General features: G+C 48.2%; 1 protein-coding gene across 2 annotated transcripts in view; it reads right to left on the reverse strand.

Moving 5' to 3' along the window:
- Positions 1-18,229, reverse strand: part of RNF20 (ring finger protein 20) — a 223,437-nt gene that overhangs the window by 189,990 nt on the left and 15,218 nt on the right. For both annotated transcript variants that reach the window (XM_078672289.1, XM_078672296.1), the window contains exons 3-4: positions 3,413-3,580; positions 3,080-3,230 (exon numbers count right to left, since the gene is read on the reverse strand). In XM_078672289.1, coding sequence (XP_078528415.1) covers positions 3,080-3,230; positions 3,413-3,580 — 319 coding nt within the window. The remainder of the gene's footprint in view (positions 1-3,079; positions 3,231-3,412; positions 3,581-18,229) is intronic.

Genomic DNA, 18,229 nt, shown 5'->3' on the forward strand with positions numbered 1-18,229 from the left:
TTATCCATGTTTTAATTAATTGACCTTTGTTTTTAAATTTGCACCATAAAGGTTTAAAACCTTTTTTAAAATATGGGGTCTACATCAAATATAATGCCATCAATTTTTTTATCCAATATACGATGTTTTGATTTTACAGTCTGATTACGACACTTTTTAAAGAGTGTGAAAAATTTGGATAATTGTGAAACGTTGTGATAAGAAACTGAATTGATTTATGGACAACTGTCCTAATAAACATATCGTACTACAACGACTACTTTAAATAATATGTAATGTGTCACATATGCTGGGTTATACGAATACAGACATTTATAATGAATTTCACGACATACAAAACAAATATTTTTTTGGGGCACTAAATATTATCACTTACCCAACAAATCAATGTCCTAAGAATAATTATTTGTCTAGATCCTGTAGGGCTTCAAACTTACTAAAAGCAGGGCCAACCTATGTGCTTGCATAAGGTGTGTAACCCAATAAACTAGTTCACAGAATCAGAATTTATGAACTGCAGGCTACACTAGGAATAATCATTGGAACCCATTGAGTTAATAGTATAATCTGAACCTTGGATTTGCGGTTTACACACAGTGCTGTACAAAAGAAATCTCAACATTGAAACTAAACTGTAAGACTGGGGTTTCACATTGCATGTTAAATAAGCATTGGCAAAGCAGACAGGTCTTACTCTTCAACATACAATGGCATAGCTAATGGGTCTGACTTTTTGTTAGAGGTAGTGTTTGGAAGAACCAAAAGTAAGTAACCTTTTGGAAGCTGGGAGCGAGGTGCCTCTGTTGAATATACTGCATTAGCGAAGTTAGGTTGTATCCTCAAGCAACAAATAGTGGACAGATAATTTTCACAGTGGGTTAGTATTTTTGTTGCAGCCTCGGAAAGCTTAAATGTGTGCATATCTATATTTTGTGGATAAAACAAATCTGGAAATTAAACATTTTATCAATATAGCGAAGTAAAACACATGAACTTGCAAGGGTGATTAGTGGGAAGCCTTAGGCTGAAATAAAGACTAACAGGGCATGCTTGCTAAAAAAAAAAAAGCAGCCATAAACTAACAATTAAAATACCACGACAGTAAATACAATAAACACACAGTGACTCTGAATTTCAGACTACATGTCATGTCTCAGTTAAACAAAAGGACTACTCTAGCACCATCACCAAGGGGAAAACCAACCGGACACTGCAACTAACCAGAACATGTTTTGGCCTTGATGGACACACAATCCAAGCAATGGCAAGCCATGAAAAACCCAAGGGTTGAAGTAGGTTGGTCCAATGCCCGCTGTCTGTACTACTACTTCTACCTTCTTTTTAAAGGATTGTTAGCATTATGCCTCCAAGAATGCTCAAGCTGTCTGGAGCAGGGTGTGAACAGGCTCAGTCAAATGTGAGCAATAAAGGTTTCTATAGAGGGGATGCCACGTTCACACTGGAGGGTTTGAAGTCCAGGTTTAACTTGAAGCAAACGTAGTATCCTGGGAGCTGCACATCAGTAAAGTCGCTGGATGCGCAGTGAATACAGGTGGGTGGGGCCTCTTTGCTAAGGCCAGACCAGGAAAGAGGCTCTGAAGGCCAGTAACAGGTGTCTAAATGGCTCAGATGGAAGTGAGGACTAACCGATATTACTTGAGGATATCAAAGAGCCATTGTAGACAGTCTGAAAGTAAGTTTAAATGGTTTGTGATAGACTCAAAGAGCCAGTAGAGAAAGCGAAGGGAATTTGCCAGGTTGGGCCAAGGGGTCTTTTTAGGGCTGGCTGAGGGGTTATGAGGCTCATCCAACACCTAGAGCGAGTTTGATGTGGGTCATTCGAGGCTGATTAGGGGTCTCATAGGTCCTCTGAGGGCTCGTAGATGTGGCTTACGATAGGCTGAGGTCAACTGAGGTCAACTGAGGGTTTCAGATGGTGGCTCAAGCCTAGAAGAGGGTGATTAATGGACTGATTAATGGACTGAGCACTGGTAGCATGTGCCTGGACAACATCTGAGGGTCAATGGAGGGAATCTGAAGTCTGGTAGAAACTCTTGGTGCTAGAGGAGTGTTCTGGATAGTCAAATGTTGGTTCCCGAGGACTGTCTGATGGTCAAAGGAAAGTGTCTGAGGATTGGCAGATGGTCTTTTATGGTATCTGAGAACTAATTTATGGTTGGTTGTGCTCCAGCTTAGATGACTTTGATGAGTGTATATACAGGTCAAATTAGAATGTGTGACAGCTGGTAGAAATAATCGACTAAGAGCCACTGAAATCCAGCAGAATATAAGTGATGGCAAGTTGAGTGTGAATTGATCAGCTGGAGAAGGCCAAGGGGCTCTTAGTGGGCAGCTGAGTTATTGGCCCTAGTGAAAGATGTCTACAGTGGGTCAGACAATGAGGTTAATAGGGGGTTGGGTGGATGGACAGCCTTGGGTCTCAACACCCTCTACCAGTCTATGCTCCCAGACTTACAGCAGGGCATGTTGGGGACACGACAAACATGGAGGGTCTGCTGCTTCAAGTGTCTCTCCAATGCACGCTATCGGGGCATAAACGCCCCATAGCAGAGCCCTGTGTTCACTACTTCATGCAGACACTCTAGGGGTGAAAAGTCCCAGCACTGTAGAGCAGTGTCCCTGTGCATGGGTCTATGCAGCCCTGGCAACACCTGCTCTCCCTAGGATGCAAGCTTGCATACTTCCTGCTCATGCTGAACCTCTCCGTGAGCGAGGAAAGCCTGCCCGGCTGCATCCTTAGCTATAATATCTGTCCTGTTCAGTTTTCAGAGGCAAAGCTTGTGTGGCTGTTGCCGAGGCCTTGGTCGTTCTGTGTGTGGACGTTTGTACAACTCCTAGAGCGTGTAACAGAGATCCCCATTGCCACCCGACTTGTGCTGTGGATGGTCTGGCACACTTTACATGTATGGGCACGCGCGCGCCACTACATATCAGATGTGAGCAGGTTTCAACAATCACCAGGAAATGCTTTAGTGAGTTATGTGAACCAGGAGGTGGCACCAAAGGATTAGAAGGCAGCTTGGTACAGGAGGCCTCTGTCCCTAGGGCTTCCCCTCACCTCGCTCCCGGTCATCCTTTCGCTCCTGGTTGCTGTCGGAGTCCGGCTCCGGTTCCGGCACGACGAGGGTCTTTTTGCCCTCGGACAGCAGGTCCGCCAGCCCCTGCTCCATGTCATACCGCTTCAGGATGATCTTAATGTTCTCGTCGAACTGTGGGGAAAGTAAGGACACGTCACCACCGATGGGATGAGCTACGGGGCGCAAAGAAGAGCGACAGAAGTAGGGGGTGTTAGAGAGACAGAGAATGAAGGAGAGAAAGAAGAAGAAGAGAAACAAATCACGAGTAAAAGAGAATAAAAAAGAAAGGAATCAGTCACGTGAGAGGAACGCACCTGGCTCCAGTAGCGGTTCACGAGGAGCAGCGAGGCGTCGTCCGTGGCCTGGCGCCGCTCCAGCTTCTCAATGTGCTCGCGCAGCTCATCCTCGATCGCCTGACGCTGGTCCAGCATGTCAGCCAACTTCCGGTTCTTGGTTTGCAAAGTGCGGATGTCCAGCTCTTCCTGGATGAAGAACGGGTGACATATCATCAGAGCTAATGGGGTAACATTTCCTCAGAACAAAAGGGGTGACATACCATCAGGGGTGACATACCATCAGAGGTGACATACCATCAGAGCACAAGGGGTGACATACCATCAGAGGTGACATACCATCAGAGCACAAGGGGTGACATACCATCAGAGGTGACATACCATCAGAGCACAAGGGGTGACATACCATCAGAGCAAAAGGGGTGACATGTCATCAGAGCAAAAGGGGTGACATGTCATCAGAGCAAAAGGGGTGACATATCATCAGAGCAAAAGGGGTGACATACCATCAGAGCACAAGGGGTGACATACCATCAGAGGTGACATACCATCAGAGCACAAGGGGTGACATACCATCAGAGCACAAGGGGTGACATACCATCAGAGGTGACATACCATCAGAGCACAAGGGGTGACATACCATCAGAGCAAAAGGGGTGACATGTCATCAGAGCAAAAGGGGTGACATACCATCAGAGCAAAAGGGGTGACATATCATCAGAGCAAAAGGGGTGACATACCATCAGAGCACAAGGGGTGACATACCATCAGAGGTGACATACCATCAGAGCACAAGGGGTGACATACCATCAGAGCAAAAGGGGTGACATACCATCAGAGCACAAGGGGTGACATACCATCAGAGCAAAAGGGGTGACATGTCATCAGAGCAAAAGGGGTGACATGTCATCAGAGCAAAAGGGGTGACATATCATCAGAGCAAAAGGGGTGACATACCATCAGAGCACAAGGGGTGACATACCATCAGAGCAAAAGGGGTGACATATCAACAGAGCACAAGGGGTGACATACCATCAGCGCACAAGGGGTGACATACCAACAGAGCTAAAGGAGTGACATACCATCAGAGCACAAGGGGTGACATATCATCAGAGCTAATGGGGTAACATTCCCTCAGAGCAAAAGGGGTGACATACCATCAGAGCACAAGGGGTGACATACCATCAGAGCACAAGGGGTGACATACCATCAGAGCAAAAGGGGTGACATGTCATCAGAGCAAAAGGGGTGACATACCATCAGAGCAAAAGGGGTGACATATCATCAGAGCAAAAGGGGTGACATACCATCAGAGCAAAAGGGGTGACATACCATCAGAGCAAAAGGGGTGACATATCATCAGAGCAAAAGGGGTGACATACCATCAGAGCACAAGGGGTGACATACCATCAGAGCAAAAGGGGTGACATATCATCAGAGCAAAAGGGGTGACATACCATCAGAGCAAAAGGGGTGACATACCAACAGAGCACAAGGGGTGACATACCATCAGAGCACAAGGGGTGACATACCATCAGAGCACAAGGGGTGACATACCATCAGAGCAAAAGGGGTGACATACCATCAGAGCAAAAGGGGTGACATACCATCAGAGCAAAAGGGGTGACATACCATCAGAGCAAAAGGGGTGACATACCATCAGAGCAAAAGGGGTGACATACCATCAGAGCAAAAGGGGTGACATACCATCAGAGCAAAAGGGGTGACATACCATCAGAGCAAAAGGGGTGACATACCATCAGAGCAAAAGGGGTGACATACCATCAGAGCAAAAGGGGTGACATACCATCAGAGCAAAAGGGGTGACATACCATCAGAGCAAAAGGGGTGACATACCAACAGAGCACAAGGGGTGACATACCATCAGCGCACAAGGGGTGACATACCAACAGAGCTAAAGGAGTGACATACCATCAGAGCACAAGGGGTGACATATCATCAGAGCTAATGGGGTAACATTCCCTCAGAGCAAAAGGGGTGACATACCATCAGAGCACAAGGGGTGACATACCATCAGAGCAAAAGGGGTGACATACCATCAGAGCAAAAGGGGTGACATGTCATCAGAGCAAAAGGGGTGACATACCATCAGAGCAAAAGGGGTGACATATCATCAGAGCAAAAGGGGTGACATATCATCAGAGCTAATGGGGTAACATTCCCTCAGAGCAAAACGGGTGACATACCAACAGAGCACAAGGGGTGACATACCATCAGCGCACAAGGGGTGACATACCAACAGAGCTAAAGGAGTGACATACCATCAGAGCACAAGGGGTGACATATCATCAGAGCTAATGGGGTAACATTCCCTCAGAGCAAAAGGGGTGACATACCATCAGAGCACAAGGGGTGACATACCATCAGAGCACAAGGGGTGACATACCATCAGAGCACAAGGGGTGACATACCATCAGAGCACAAGGGGTGACATGTCATCAGAGCAAAAGGGGTGACATACCATCAGAGCAAAAGGGGTGATATACCAACAGAGCACAAGGGGTGACATACCATCAGCGCACAAGGGGTGACATACCAACAGAGCTAAAGGAGTGACATACCATCAGAGCACAAGGGGTGACATATCATCAGAGCTAATGGGGTAACATTCCCTCAGAGCAAAAGGGGTGACATACCAACAGAGCACAAGGGGTGACATACCATCAGAGCACAAGGGGTGACATACCATCAGAGCACAAGGGGTGACATGTCATCAGAGCAAAAGGGGTGACATACCATCAGAGCAAAAGGGGTGACATATCATCAGAGCAAAAGGGGTGACATATCATCAGAGCTAATGGGGTAACATTTCCTCAGAACAAAAGGGGTGACATACCATCAGGGGTGACATACCATCAGAGGTGACATACCATCAGAGCACAAGGGGTGACATACCATCAGAGGTGACATACCATCAGAGCACAAGGGGTGACATACCATCAGAGGTGACATACCATCAGAGCACAAGGGGTGACATACCATCAGAGCAAAAGGGGTGACATGTCATCAGAGCAAAAGGGGTGACATACCATCAGAGCAAAAGGGGTGACATATCATCAGAGCAAAAGGGGTGACATACCATCAGAGCACAAGGGGTGACATACCATCAGAGCAAAAGGGGTGACATATCATCAGAGCAAAAGGGGTGACATACCATCAGAGCAAAAGGGGTGACATACCAACAGAGCACAAGGGGTGACATACCATCAGAGCACAAGGGGTGACATACCATCAGAGCACAAGGGGTGACATACCATCAGAGCAAAAGGGGTGACATACCATCAGAGCAAAAGGGGTGACATACCATCAGAGCAAAAGGGGTGACATACCATCAGAGCAAAAGGGGTGACATATCATCAGAGCTAATGGGGTAACATTCCCTCAGAGCAAAAGGGGTGACATACCAACAGAGCACAAGGGGTGACATACCATCAGCGCACAAGGGGTGACATACCAACAGAGCTAAAGGAGTGACATACCATCAGAGCACAAGGGGTGACATATCATCAGAGCTAATGGGGTAACATTCCCTCAGAGCAAAAGGGGTGACATACCATCAGAGCACAAGGGGTGACATACCATCAGAGCAAAAGGGGTGACATGTCATCAGAGCAAAAGGGGTGACATACCATCAGAGCAAAAGGGGTGACATATCATCAGAGCAAAAGGGGTGACATATCATCAGAGCTAATGGGGTAACATTCCCTCAGAGCAAAAGGGGTGACATACCAACAGAGCACAAGGGGTGACATACCATCAGCGCACAAGGGGTGACATACCAACAGAGCTAAAGGAGTGACATACCATCAGAGCACAAGGGGTGACATATCATCAGAGCTAATGGGGTAACATTCCCTCAGAGCAAAAGGGGTGACATACCATCAGAGCACAAGGGGTGACATACCATCAGAGCACAAGGGGTGACATACCATCAGAGCACAAGGGGTGACATGTCATCAGAGCAAAAGGGGTGACATACCATCAGAGCAAAAGGGGTGACATACCAACAGAGCACAAGGGGTGACATACCATCAGCGCACAAGGGGTGACATACCAACAGAGCTAAAGGAGTGACATACCATCAGAGCACAAGGGGTGACATATCATCAGAGCTAATGGGGTAACATTCCCTCAGAGCAAAAGGGGTGACATACCAACAGAGCACAAGGGGTGACATACCATCAGAGCACAAGGGGTGACATACCATCAGAGCACAAGGGGTGACATGTCATCAGAGCAAAAGGGGTGACATACCATCAGAGCAAAAGGGGTGACATATCATCAGAGCAAAAGGGGTGACATATCATCAGAGCTAATGGGGTAACATTTCCTCAGAACAAAAGGGGTGACATACCATCAGGGGTGACATACCATCAGAGGTGACATACCATCAGAGCACAAGGGGTGACATACCATCAGAGGTGACATACCATCAGAGCACAAGGGGTGACATACCATCAGAGGTGACATACCATCAGAGCACAAGGGGTGACATACCATCAGAGCAAAAGGGGTGACATGTCATCAGAGCAAAAGGGGTGACATACCATCAGAGCAAAAGGGGTGACATATCATCAGAGCAAAAGGGGTGACATACCATCAGAGCACAAGGGGTGACATACCATCAGAGCAAAAGGGGTGACATATCATCAGAGCAAAAGGGGTGACATACCATCAGAGCAAAAGGGGTGACATACCAACAGAGCACAAGGGGTGACATACCATCAGAGCACAAGGGGTGACATACCATCAGAGCACAAGGGGTGACATACCATCAGAGCAAAAGGGGTGACATACCATCAGAGCAAAAGGGGTGACATACCATCAGAGCAAAAGGGGTGACATACCATCAGAGCAAAAGGGGTGACATATCATCAGAGCTAATGGGGTAACATTCCCTCAGAGCAAAAGGGGTGACATACCAACAGAGCACAAGGGGTGACATACCATCAGCGCACAAGGGGTGACATACCAACAGAGCTAAAGGAGTGACATACCATCAGAGCACAAGGGGTGACATATCATCAGAGCTAATGGGGTAACATTCCCTCAGAGCAAAAGGGGTGACATACCATCAGAGCACATGGGGTGACATACCATCAGAGCAAAAGGGGTGACATGTCATCAGAGCAAAAGGGGTGACATACCATCAGAGCAAAAGGGGTGACATATCATCAGAGCAAAAGGGGTGACATATCATCAGAGCTAATGGGGTAACATTCCCTCAGAGCAAAAGGGGTGACATACCAACAGAGCACAAGGGGTGACATACCATCAGCGCACAAGGGGTGACATACCAACAGAGCTAAAGGAGTGACATACCATCAGAGCACAAGGGGTGACCTATCATCAGAGCTAATGGGGTAACATTCCCTCAGAGCAAAAGGGGTGACATACCATCAGAGCACAAGGGGTGACATACCATCAGAGCACAAGGGGTGACATACCATCAGAGCACAAGGGGTGACATACCATCAGAGCACAAGGGGTGACATACCATCAGAGCACAAGGGGTGACATGTCATCAGAGCAAAAGGGGTGACATGTCATCAGAGCAAAAGGGGTGACATACCATCAGAGCAAAAGGGGTGACATACCAACAGAGCACAAGGGGTGACATACCATCAGCGCACAAGGGGTGACATACCAACAGAGCTAAAGGAGTGACATACCATCAGAGCACAAGGGGTGACATATCATCAGTGCTAATGGGGTAACATTCCCTCAGAGCAAAAGGGGTAACATTCCCTCAGAGCACAAGGGGTGACATACCATCAGAGCACAAGGGGTGACATACCATCAGAGCACAAGGGGTGACATGTCATCAGAGCAAAAGGGGTGACATACCATCAGAGCAAAAGGGGTGACATATCATCAGAGCAAAAGGGGTGACATATCATCAGAGCTAATGGGGTAACATTCCCTCAGAGCAAAAGGGGTGACATACCAACAGAGCACAAGGGGTGACATACCATCAGCGCACAAGGGGTGACATACCAACAGAGCTAAAGGAGTGACATACCATCAGAGCACAAGGGGTGACATATCATCAGAGTTAATGGGGTAACATTCCCTCAGAGCAAAAGGGGTGACATACCAACAGAGCACAAGGGGTGACATACCATCAGCGCACAAGGGGTGACATACCATCAGCGCACAAGGGGTGACATACCAACAGAGCTAAAGGAGTGACATACCATCAGAGCACAAGGGGTGACATACCATCAGAGCAAAAGGGGTGACATGTCATCAGAGCACAAGGGGTGACATACCATCAGCGCACAAGGGGTGACATACCAACAGAGCTAAAGGAGTGACATACCATCAGAGCACAAGGGGTGACATATCATCAGAGCTAATGGGGTAACATTCCCTCAGAGCAAAAGGGGTGACATACCATCAGAGCACAAGGGGTGACATACCATCAGAGCACAAGGGGTGACATACCATCAGAGCACAAGGGGTGACATACCATCAGAGCACAAGGGGTGACATGTCATCAGAGCAAAAGGGGTGACATACCATCAGAGCAAAAGGGGTGACATACCATCAGAGCAAAAGGGGTGACATACCATCAGAGCAAAAGGGGTGACATACCATCAGAGCAAAAGGGGTGACATATCATCAGAGCAAAAGGGGTGACATATCATCAGAGCTAATGGGGTAACATTCCCTCAGAGCAAAAGGGGTGACATACCAACAGAGCACAAGGGGTGACATACCATCAGCGCACAAGGGGTGACATACCAACAGAGCTAAAGGAGTGACATACCATCAGAGCACAAGGGGTGACATATCATCAGAGCTAATGGGGTAACATTCCCTCAGAGCAAAAGGGGTGACATACCAACAGAGCACAAGGGGTGACATACCATCAGCGCACAAGGGGTGACATACCAACAGAGCTAAAGGAGTGACATACCATCAGAGCACAAGGGGTGACATACCATCAGAGCAAAAGGGGTGACATACCATCAGAGCAAAAGGGGTGACATACCATCAGAGCAAAAGGGGTGACATACCATCAGAGCAAAAGGGGTGACATACCATCAGAGCAAAAGGGGTGACATACCATCAGAGCAAAAGGGGTGACATACCATCAGAGCAAAAGGGGTGACATACCATCAGAGCAAAAGGGGTGACATACCATCAGAGCAAAAGGGGTGACATACCATCAGAGCAAAAGGGGTGACATACCATCAGAGCAAAAAGGGTGACATATCATCAGAGCTAATGGGGTAACATTCCCTCAGAGCAAAAGGGGTGACATACCAACAGAGCACAAGGGGTGACATACCATCAGCGCACAAGGGGTGACATACCAACAGAGCTAAAGGAGTGACATACCATCAGAGCACAAGGGGTGACATATCATCAGAGCTAATGGGGTAACATTCCCTCAGAGCAAAAGGGGTGACATACCAACAGAGCACAAGGGGTGACATACCATCAGCGCACAAGGGGTGACATACCATCAGCGCACAAGGGGTGACATACCATCAGCGCACAAGGGGTGACATACCATCAGCGCACAAGGGGTGACATACCATCAGAGCAAAAGGGGTGACATACCATCAGAGCAAAAGGGGTGACATACCATCAGAGCAAAAGGGGTGACATATCATCAGAGCTAATGGGGTAACATTCCCTCAGAGCAAAAGGGGTGACATACCAACAGAGCACAAGGGGTGACATACCATCAGCGCACAAGGGGTGACATACCATCAGAGCACAAGGGGTGACATACCATCAGAGCAAAAGGGGTGACATATCATCAGAGCAAAAGGGGTGACATACCATCAGAGCACAAGGGGTGACATACCATCAGAGCAAAAGGGGTGACATATCAACAGAGCACAAGGGGTGACATACCATCAGCGCACAAGGGGTGACATACCAACAGAGCTAAAGGAGTGACATACCATCAGAGCACAAGGGGTGACATATCATCAGAGCTAATGGGGTAACATTCCCTCAGAGCAAAAGGGGTGACATACCATCAGAGCACAAGGGGTGACATACCATCAGAGCACAAGGGGTGACATACCATCAGAGCAAAAGGGGTGACATGTCATCAGAGCAAAAGGGGTGACATACCATCAGAGCAAAAGGGGTGACATATCATCAGAGCAAAAGGGGTGACATACCATCAGAGCAAAAGGGGTGACATACCATCAGAGCAAAAGGGGTGACATATCATCAGAGCAAAAGGGGTGACATACCATCAGAGCACAAGGGGTGACATACCATCAGAGCAAAAGGGGTGACATATCATCAGAGCAAAAGGGGTGACATACCATCAGAGCAAAAGGGGTGACATACCAACAGAGCACAAGGGGTGACATACCATCAGAGCACAAGGGGTGACATACCATCAGAGCACAAGGGGTGACATACCATCAGAGCAAAAGGGGTGACATACCATCAGAGCAAAAGGGGTGACATACCATCAGAGCAAAAGGGGTGACATACCATCAGAGCAAAAGGGGTGACATACCATCAGAGCAAAAGGGGTGACATACCATCAGAGCAAAAGGGGTGACATACCATCAGAGCAAAAGGGGTGACATACCATCAGAGCAAAAGGGGTGACATACCATCAGAGCAAAAGGGGTGACATACCATCAGAGCAAAAGGGGTGACATACCATCAGAGCAAAAGGGGTGACATACCATCAGAGCAAAAGGGGTGACATACCAACAGAGCACAAGGGGTGACATACCATCAGCGCACAAGGGGTGACATACCAACAGAGCTAAAGGAGTGACATACCATCAGAGCACAAGGGGTGACATATCATCAGAGCTAATGGGGTAACATTCCCTCAGAGCAAAAGGGGTGACATACCATCAGAGCACAAGGGGTGACATACCATCAGAGCAAAAGGGGTGACATACCATCAGAGCAAAAGGGGTGACATGTCATCAGAGCAAAAGGGGTGACATACCATCAGAGCAAAAGGGGTGACATATCATCAGAGCAAAAGGGGTGACATATCATCAGAGCTAATGGGGTAACATTCCCTCAGAGCAAAAGGGGTGACATACCAACAGAGCACAAGGGGTGACATACCATCAGCGCACAAGGGGTGACATACCAACAGAGCTAAAGGAGTGACATACCATCAGAGCACAAGGGGTGACATATCATCAGAGCTAATGGGGTAACATTCCCTCAGAGCAAAAGGGGTGACATACCATCAGAGCACAAGGGGTGACATACCATCAGAGCACAAGGGGTGACATACCATCAGAGCACAAGGGGTGACATACCATCAGAGCACAAGGGGTGACATACCATCAGAGCACAAGGGGTGACATGTCATCAGAGCAAAAGGGGTGACATACCATCAGAGCAAAAGGGGTGATATACCAACAGAGCACAAGGGGTGACATACCATCAGCGCACAAGGGGTGACATACCAACAGAGCTAAAGGAGTGACATACCATCAGAGCACAAGGGGTGACATATCATCAGAGCTAATGGGGTAACATTCCCTCAGAGCAAAAGGGGTGACATACCAACAGAGCACAAGGGGTGACATACCATCAGAGCACAAGGGGTGACATACCATCAGAGCACAAGGGGTGACATGTCATCAGAGCAAAAGGGGTGACATACCATCAGAGCAAAAGGGGTGACATATCATCAGAGCAAAAGGGGTGACATATCATCAGAGCTAATGGGGTAACATTTCCTCAGAACAAAAGGGGTGACATACCATCAGGGGTGACATACCATCAGAGGTGACATACCATCAGAGCACAAGGGGTGACATACCATCAGAGGTGACATACCATCAGAGCACAAGGGGTGACATACCATCAGAGGTGACATACCATCAGAGCACAAGGGGTGACATACCATCAGAGCAAAAGGGGTGACATGTCATCAGAGCAAAAGGGGTGACATACCATCAGAGCAAAAGGGGTGACATATCATCAGAGCAAAAGGGGTGACATACCATCAGAGCACAAGGGGTGACATACCATCAGAGCAAAAGGGGTGACATATCATCAGAGCAAAAGGGGTGACATACCATCAGAGCAAAAGGGGTGACATACCAACAGAGCACAAGGGGTGACATACCATCAGAGCACAAGGGGTGACATACCATCAGAGCACAAGGGGTGACATACCATCAGAGCAAAAGGGGTGACATACCATCAGAGCAAAAGGGGTGACATACCATCAGAGCAAAAGGGGTGACATACCATCAGAGCAAAAGGGGTGACATATCATCAGAGCTAATGGGGTAACATTCCCTCAGAGCAAAAGGGGTGACATACCATCAGCGCACAAGGGGTGACATACCATCAGCGCACAAGGGGTGACATACCAACAGAGCTAAAGGAGTGACATACCATCAGAGCACAAGGGGTGACATATCATCAGAGCTAATGGGGTAACATTCCCTCAGAGCAAAAGGGGTGACATACCATCAGAGCACAAGGGGTGACATACCATCAGAGCAAAAGGGGTGACATGTCATCAGAGCAAAAGGGGTGACATACCATCAGAGCAAAAGGGGTGACATATCATCAGAGCAAAAGGGGTGACATATCATCAGAGCTAATGGGGTAACATTCCCTCAGAGCAAAAGGGGTGACATACCAACAGAGCACAAGGGGTGACATACCATCAGCGCACAAGGGGTGACATACCAACAGAGCTAAAGGAGTGACATACCATCAGAGCACAAGGGGTGACATATCATCAGAGCTAATGGGGTAACATTCCCTCAGAGCAAAAGGGGTGACATACCATCAGAGCACAAGGGGTGACATACCATCAGAGCACAAGGGGTGACATACCATCAGAGCACAAGGGGTGACATGTCATCAGAGCAAAAGGGGTGACATACCATCAGAGCAAAAGGGGTGACATACCAACAGAGCACAAGGGGTGACATACCATCAGCGCACAAGGGGTGACATACCAACAGAGCTAAAGGAGTGACATACCATCAGAGCACAAGGGGTGACATATCATCAGAGCTAATGGGGTAACATTCCCTCAGAGCAAAAGGGGTGACATACCAACAGAGCACAAGGGGTGACATACCATCAGAGCACAAGGGGTGACATACCATCAGAGCACAAGGGGTGACATACCATCAGAGCACAAGGGGTGACATGTCATCAGAGCAAAAGGGGTGACATACCATCAGAGCAAAAGGGGTGACATATCATCAGAGCAAAAGGGGTGACATATCATCAGAGCTAATGGGGTAACATTTCCTCAGAACAAAAGGGGTGACATACCATCAGGGGTGACATATCATCAGAGGTGACATACCATCAGAGCACAAGGGGTGACATACCATCAGAGGTGACATACCATCAGAGCACAAGGGGTGACATACCATCAGAGGTGACATACCATCAGAGCACAAGGGGTGACATACCATCAGAGCAAAAGGGGTGACATGTCATCAGAGCAAAAGGGGTGACATACCATCAGAGCAAAAGGGGTGACATATCATCAGAGCAAAAGGGGTGACATACCATCAGAGCACAAGGGGTGACATACCATCAGAGCAAAAGGGGTGACATATCATCAGAGCAAAAGGGGTGACATACCATCAGAGCAAAAGGGGTGACATACCAACAGAGCACAAGGGGTGACATACCATCAGAGCACAAGGGGTGACATACCATCAGAGCACAAGGGGTGACATACCATCGGAGCAAAAGGGGTGACATACCATCAGAGCAAAAGGGGTGACATACCATCAGAGCAAAAGGGGTGACATACCATCAGAGCAAAAGGGGTGACATATCATCAGAGCTAATGGGGTAACATTCCCTCAGAGCAAAAGGGGTGACATACCAACAGAGCACAAGGGGTGACATACCATCAGCGCACAAGGGGTGACATACCAACAGAGCTAAAGGAGTGACATACCATCAGAGCACAAGGGGTGACATATCATCAGAGCTAATGGGGTAACATTCCCTCAGAGCAAAAGGGGTGACATACCATCAGAGCACAAGGGGTGACATACCATCAGAGCAAAAGGGGTGACATGTCATCAGAGCAAAAGGGGTGACATACCATCAGAGCAAAAGGGGTGACATATCATCAGAGCAAAAGGGGTGACATATCATCAGAGCTAATGGGGTAACATTCCCTCAGAGCAAAAGGGGTGACATACCAACAGAGCACAAGGGGTGACATACCATCAGCGCACAAGGGGTGACATACCAACAGAGCTAAAGGAGTGACATACCATCAGAGCACAAGGGGTGACATATCATCAGAGCTAATGGGGTAACATTCCCTCAGAGCAAAAGGGGTGACATACCATCAGAGCACAAGGGGTGACATACCATCAGAGCACAAGGGGTGACATACCATCAGAGCACAAGGGGTGACATGTCATCAGAGCAAAAGGGGTGACATGTCATCAGAGCAAAAGGGGTGACATGTCATCAGAGCAAAAGGGGTGACATACCATCAGAGCAAAAGGGGTGACATACCAACAGAGCACAAGGGGTGACATACCATCAGCGCACAAGGGGTGACATACCAACAGAGCTAAAGGAGTGACATACCATCAGAGCACAAGGGGTGACATATCATCAGAGCTAATGGGGTAACATTCCCTCAGAGCAAAAGGGGTAACATTCCCTCAGAGCACAAGGGGTGACATACCATCAGAGCACAAGGGGTGACATACCATCAGAGCACAAGGGGTGACATGTCATCAGAGCAAAAGGGGTGACATACCATCAGAGCAAAAGGGGTGACATATCATCAGAGCAAAAGGGGTGACATATCATCAGAGCTAATGGGGTAACATTCCCTCAGAGCAAAAGGGGTGACATACCAACAGAGCACAAGGGGTGACATACCATCAGCGCACAAGGGGTGACATACCAACAGAGCTAAAGGAGTGACATACCATCAGAGCACAAGGGGTGACATATCATCAGAGCTAATGGGGTAACATTCCCTCAGAGCAAAAGGGGTGACATACCAACAGAGCACAAGGGGTGACATACCATCAGCGCACAAGGGGTGACATACCATCAGCGCACAAGGGGTGACATACCAACAGAGCTAAAGGAGTGACATACCATCAGAGCACAAGGGGTGACATACCATCAGAGCACAAGGGGTGACATGTCATCAGAGCAAAAGGGGTGACATACCATCAGAGCAAAAGGGGTGACATACCATCAGAGCAAAAGGGGTGACATACCATCAGAGCAAAAGGGGTGACATACCATCAGAGCAAAAGGGGTGACATATCATCAGAGCAAAAGGGGTGACATATCATCAGAGCTAATGGGGTAACATTCCCTCAGAGCAAAAGGGGTGACATACCAACAGAGCACAAGGGGTGACATACCATCAGCGCACAAGGGGTGACATACCAACAGAGCTAAAGGAGTGACATACCATCAGAGCACAAGGGGTGACATATCATCAGAGCTAATGGGGTAACATTCCCTCAGAGCAAAAGGGGTGACATACCAACAGAGCACAAGGGGTGACATACCATCAGCGCACAAGGGGTGACATACCAACAGAGCTAAAGGAGTGACATACCATCAGAGCACAAGGGGTGACATACCATCAGAGCAAAAGGGGTGACATACCATCAGAGCAAAAGGGGTGACATACCATCAGAGCAAAAGGGGTGACATACCATCAGAGCAAAAGGGGTGACATACCATCAGAGCAAAAGGGGTGACATACCATCAGAGCAAAAGGGGTGACATACCATCAGAGCAAAAGGGGTGACATACCATCAGAGCAAAAGGGGTGACATACCATCAGAGCAAAAGGGGTGACATACCATCAGAGCAAAAGGGGTGACATATCATCAGAGCTAATGGGGTAACATTCCCTCAGAGCAAAAGGGGTGACATACCAACAGAGCACAAGGGGTGACATACCATCAGCGCACAAGGGGTGACATACCAACAGAGCTAAAGGAGTGACATACCATCAGAGCACAAGGGGTGACATATCATCAGAGCTAATGGGGTAACATTCCCTCAGAGCAAAAGGGGTGACATACCAACAGAGCACAAGGGGTGACATACCATCAGCGCACAAGGGGTGACATACCATCAGCGCACAAGGGGTGACATACCATCAGCGCACAAGGGGTGACATACCATCAGCGCACAAGGGGTGACATACCATCAGAGCAAAAGGGGTGACATACCATCAGAGCAAAAGGGGTGACATACCATCAGAGCAAAAGGGGTGACATATCATCAGAGCTAATGGGGTAACATTCCCTCAGAGCAAAAGGGGTGACATACCAACAGAGCACAAGGGGTGACATACCATCAGCGCACAAGGGGTGACATACCATCAGAGCACAAGGGGTGACATACCATCAGAGCAAAAGGGGTGACATACCATCAGAGCAAAAGGGGTGACATACCATCAGAGCAAAAGGGGTGACATACCATCAGAGCAAAAGGGGTGACATACCATCAGAGCAAAAGGGGTGACATATCATCAGAGCTAATGGGGTAACATTCCCTCAGAGCAAAAGGGGTGACATACCAACAGAGCACAAGGGGTGACATACCATCAGCGCACAAGGGGTGACATACCATCAGAGCAAAAGGGGTGACATACCATCAGAGCAAAAGGGGTGACATACCATCAGAGCAAAAGGGGTGACATACCATCAGAGCAAAAGGGGTGACATACCATCAGAGCAAAAGGGGTGACATACCATCAGAGCTAATGGGGTAACATTCCCTCAGAGCAAAAGGGGTGACATACCAACAGAGCACAAGGGGTGACATACCATCAGCGCACAAGGGGTGACATACCATCAGAGC

Source organism: Lissotriton helveticus, chromosome 1_2 (assembly GCF_964261635.1).
Source record: "Lissotriton helveticus chromosome 1_2, aLisHel1.1, whole genome shotgun sequence".
In the NCBI taxonomy this organism is placed as follows: domain Eukaryota; kingdom Metazoa; phylum Chordata; class Amphibia; order Caudata; family Salamandridae; genus Lissotriton; species Lissotriton helveticus.